Genomic DNA, 5,066 nt, shown 5'->3' on the forward strand with positions numbered 1-5,066 from the left:
AGGAATTAAGAGTGTAGGAAAAGTGTTGGTAAAGGTTTATTTCTACCCACTGTAAACCTAGTGAGCTATTAATTGCTAGAACAGCAAAAATCCTCTAAATTTGGCTCCCGTTGATTATCAGATACTCTCGTTGAGATGAAAAAAAAAGTGTAGTAGCACTGAATTCAGAGGTTGTACAAAAACCAAAATGCTGAAAATTCCTCTGCCAGCTCCCTTTCAATATTATTCAAAACCTAATATCCCCAGAAGACAACTGGCCTTAAGAAAATCAATTCAGTTATGCTGATAACTGAATCGCACAACTCACTCAGAAGCAGTGTCATAAATAGCAGTATTCTGAGAATAAACATTAAAGTGATAGAGGCTGTTCTAGGTTATATGAACCTACCCTTCTATGAAAGAAAATGTAGATGAGATGTCCATATATAAATACATGAAGAGTCCCAACTGGAATATGACATTTAAAACTGTTTCCATTGACTAGAGAGGAAAACCTGTACCAGGGGGCAGGTAGGCTGACTGCTTGGTTTTAAGCAGGCAAAGTCGAATACCTGTGTTTGGGAGGTGACTTTGGGTTTTGGGCAGGGGGCTTGCTGGTTGGGGGGGTTTTTGTTTGTTTTTTAAGTATTGGATGGTATCTAGGCTGTTTCGGTTCTTTTGTCTGGGCTGAAGTGTTCCCTTTGTTTCAGGCATGGTTTACTTTTTTAAAATGGCAACAATTGTGTCAGGCAAATATTCTAAAACTAGATACCTATTTCTGTGATGAAGATTATTTTTTATTTATTTGACTTCTAACTTGCATAGTAAAGAAACAGTCCATAAAATGGTCTTACTTTCCACTTTGTGCCCAGTAATTTTCTATTTACTTATTCATTACCATTCAAAGGTTTTTCTTTTGTTTGGAATTTCTTATTTAGGCCTTTTTAATTTACTATTTTAGAATAACTCTCTCTCAAAGTATATTTAGCATGCATCTACTTCAGAGGGAAACATGCAGATTTTTGCAGCTGCCCTCCTTATGGCCTTCCCTCTGCCCCCACAGCAGGCAGCAGAATATCAGACTGGGAAAATGGAGATGTACCAAAGCCACATTTGCCTGCATATACTTAGATGGAAGTGCTTTCTGGCAATTTGCAGGGACGACCTGTGTATCACCCAGGAGGGCTGTATTAGGGCCTTGCCCTTGTCCCATATGTGCATATCCTGCTGCACCCCAGGGGGACATGGGACAGGAGCTGATCAGGGGACATGCCCTGGGGCTCATCTGCTAGGGAGGCTCTGCATCCCTGCTGCTATCTACTCCCACACACACGTGTGACACCATGAGGGAGGCACAGTTTGGCAGGTCGTGGGTAACATGGCACTGCAGAACACGAGAGGAGCTATCGCAGTGCTGCAGTGTCTCTGCATGAAGGGCCCGTGCAAACAGGGAGACAAACCAGTGAATTTAGCATATTCTGCATTCATTTTGACAAATGTTCATCTTGCACAGGGTAGCTAAAGAGGCTCTGTTGAAGACGCAGATCTCCTGGTACCCTGCTTTCTATCTTCTCCTCAGTTTGACTCGGAGGCACAATTTTCCATTTACTAAGATGTTTCATGAATAATCAAAAGGCTGTTGTTCAGGGCATCTTTTCTTGTTTTTGTCCAGTGCTTTAGGAGCTACATAGAGATTTTGGAAGAATGTGTATGTGCAATAACCTGAAAAGCAGCAGTCCGTATACCACCTTGGAGGAAGAAAGATTTTTAAGCAGCCACTTTCTGAGCCTCCAGCCACAACGGAGCAGACCTTCATTAGCAGCTTGACCCCTTGTCACCTGTCAGCATGAAGGACAGGCAGTGTATTAGCAAACCTCTCTCTTCCTTTCTATGACAATTCTATAACACCACCTGCCATTGCATATCCCTCTATTATACCAGTTTAGGAGTTATGCACTGAGGATTTTTGGCATATATTAGCACTTCCATGTGATTGGCAGTATACTACTGAACCCATTGCAGCTCTGCATCTATATGGGTGTAGCTCCATAATTCAGGGCAGTGTTTCCCAGGGTTTATCTGCTTTTTGACCCATCTCCTGCCTGTACAAGTCCATTACCTTTCTGTTGGTTTCAAGCAGGGAAGGGAAGAGTGAGCACACAGGTGAAACAACTGTTGGAAATGTTACTTAGAACTAATGTTAATAAACCTGTATTCCTAGCACTGAAAGCAGAAGCTGTAGTAAAGAAAGTTACATGCACTATACAACCCAACTACGAGTCAAACAGTTAAATTTTGCATCATAACTTATTTTATTAGAATAATTTCCTTGCAGAGAATGTGTGTGAGAGAATGTGTTTCCTTGCAGAGAATGCTGCTGTGAAACACCAAATAGTTGAACAAGCTCACAGTTAAGCAACAGAAAAACTAAGTAGCCGTGGGATTTGGGAGCGCTGAAATGCACATTCTGACAACTCATCCCGGTTCTAGTCTTCTCTGGATTTAAGTTTGCAAACTTTCAGCCTGGCTTCAGGTGGCTATACGCTGGTCTTGTTATTACGTGATGATCCAGGCTGCATTAACTGTTAGTGGAGTCTGAAACCGCCTCCTGGTGTCACCTGGAAAGAGATGCGATCTGTAAAATACCGAAGTCCAAACTGCTAAGGAGAAAACACTGGCAAAAAAATTAAAGAATGCTTGCTCCTCTTCAGGCCAAAAAAAAAAACCAAAAAAAACCCAACAACAACAAAAAAACAACAACAAAAAACCCCACACCCCAACAAAACAACACACACACAAAAAATATCTAGCCCCCCCCCACCAAACCGACAAAAAAAACCCAAGCTGGTCCTTGTTAGGAAACTCACAAGCTGGGACATGGAGACTGATGCTGGGCGGAGGCGGGGGTAGCAAGCGTCTCCCCTGAACTTTTCAGGTGCATCTTTGCGCCTCGGGGGGTCCCGCTTGCCATTAGCCCGGGGGTCTCACGGACACGCCGCGGGCCCCGCCGGCCGGTCCCTGCCTCCCGCTAAGGGGGGAGGCTCAGCCCGCGGGCGGGCAGGTGCAGCCCCCTCCCCGAAGGTGCGCGGGCCGCCCGCGGTGCTGCGCTGTAGCCGCCGCGGGTGCGCAGCCGCCGGGGATGGGGACAGGGACTCGACTGGGCCCGCGGTTCTTGCGGAAAGGCCCCCGGGCAGGGGGTACCGGCGGCTCCTGCTGCTGCAGCAGCAGCGCGACTGGGGCTCCTCCGCTCCCCCTTCAGCCTGCAGCGCCAGTGCGGGGCCGTCAGGCGAGGCAGCGGCTCGTGAGAAATCTGTAACAAAAAATCTCTCCCCTCCCAGCTCTGCCTGTGGGGCTGAGGCACTGAGCGAGAACGGGCATCGAGTGGAAAGAAATCCGGAGTCGGATGGGTAGATGGATGCCTTCCGCGCTGTTTTGCTGATACTGCCCGACATTACGGCTCCTAGATAAAATATTTATTCAATAAAGAACCCGTAAACATCGCGTCAAATACATTAGGGCACTTCGGCTGCGCGGCTTATGATTATTTCAGAACTTAACAGAGGTGATATGCGGCCGCTGTCAGCGGGGACGGAGCGTGTATTTCCCCCCGCGAAGCAGCCACGGGTGGGAAGGGTTGGGGGCGTTGCGCCGGGGGGGTGTCACTCAGGGGAGCTAGAGGAGAAGGGCTGCGCCCCCCGGAAAGGAGGCGAATCGCGCAGGTGAGCAGAGGGCAGCGGCTGCCCAGCCCGGCGCGCCCCTCGCAGCCGGTTCCCGAAGCCCCCGGCACCCGGTTTTACTCCCTGACACACAAAGGCGGGGGACACGAGCGCAATATTTGGGGAATCGCAGAGGTTTTGATTTATTTTCCAGCCGTAGTAAAAAAAAATAAAAAATAAAAATGCTGGAAAGGTCACATAATAATGAGCTCTTACAGCAAACACAATCTTCCCTTCCCCCTTCCTTCTATCTCACAATAAAATCATCTCCTTCAATTTGCCATGATCGTCGCGACCGGGAGCCAGGTGATTATCCTAATTAATGTCTATCTAATTAAATTACTGTCAGCGGTTAACCAATGGCAGAAGCCGTTTCATCCTCTCCACAAGCAGCAAGATCAAAAGTGAGTCTTTCCTGATTGCTGCATAGTGTCAATTGGCCAATCTCTTCTCCCAGGGAAGGGAAAGAAAAAAAAAAAAAAAAAAAAAAAAAAAAAAGTAAATCAAATGCTTGGGAAGCATTTGGTGGATGAAGTGCTTTCTGTCTAGTGAGGGTCCCAGGATGTCTAGCTTCTGATACTAAGGAGCCCTTTCAGATCCAGAGACTGAAGGGTTATTACTGTGGTGCTAGAGCTATGCAGCTGGAGCATTGTCTTTCTCCCTCTATCATGCTCTCCAAGAAATTTCTCAATGTGAGCAGCAGTTACCCACATGCAGGCGGATCTGAGCTTGCCTTGCATGATCATCCCATTATCTCGACCACTGACAACCTGGAGAGAAGTTCACCTTTGAAAAAAATTACCAGGGGGATGACGAATCAGTCAGATACAGACAATTTTCCTGACTCCAAGGACACACCAGGGGACGTCCAGAGAAATAAACTCTCTCCCGTCTTGGACGGGGTCTCTGAGCTTCGTCACAGTTTCGATGGATCTGCTGCAGATCGCTATCTGCTCTCTCAGTCCAGCCAGCCCCAGTCTGCTGCCTCTGCTCCTAGTACCATGTTCCCTTACCCCAGCCAGCATGGACCTGCTCACCCAGCCTTCTCCATCGCCAGCCCCAGCCGCTACATGGCTCACCATCCTGTGATCACCAACGGAGCTTATAACAGCCTCCTGTCCAACTCTTCTCCACAAGGCTACCCCACGGCCGGCTACCCTTACCCCCAGCAGTATGGCCATTCCTACCAAGGGGCACCTTTCTACCAGTTCTCCTCCACCCAGCCGGGGCTAGTTCCTGGCAAGGCTCAGGTCTACCTGTGCAACAGGCCACTCTGGCTGAAATTTCACCGGCACCAAACGGAGATGATCATCACGAAGCAGGGGAGGTAAGCCACCGCGTGGATCCTCGCCGGGTGTCGGGGCTGAGCCG

The 5,066-nt window shown here is 48.2% G+C and overlaps 1 protein-coding gene across 1 annotated transcript in view; it reads left to right on the plus strand.

Annotated features, from left to right (window-relative positions):
• The first annotated feature begins 4,249 nt into the window (after window positions 1-4,249).
• The window catches only part of TBR1 (T-box, brain, 1), a 3,385-nt gene continuing 2,568 nt past the window's right edge, over window positions 4,250-5,066 (plus strand). Inside the window, exon 1 of the mRNA XM_009996090.1 lies at window positions 4,250-5,022. Coding sequence (XP_009994392.1) covers window positions 4,331-5,022 — 692 coding nt within the window. The 5' untranslated portion in view covers window positions 4,250-4,330. The remainder of the gene's footprint in view (window positions 5,023-5,066) is intronic.

This window comes from Chaetura pelagica, unplaced genomic scaffold (genome assembly GCF_000747805.2).
Source record: "Chaetura pelagica isolate M959 unplaced genomic scaffold, ChaPel_1.0 scaffold3, whole genome shotgun sequence".
Taxonomy (NCBI): domain Eukaryota; kingdom Metazoa; phylum Chordata; class Aves; order Apodiformes; family Apodidae; genus Chaetura; species Chaetura pelagica.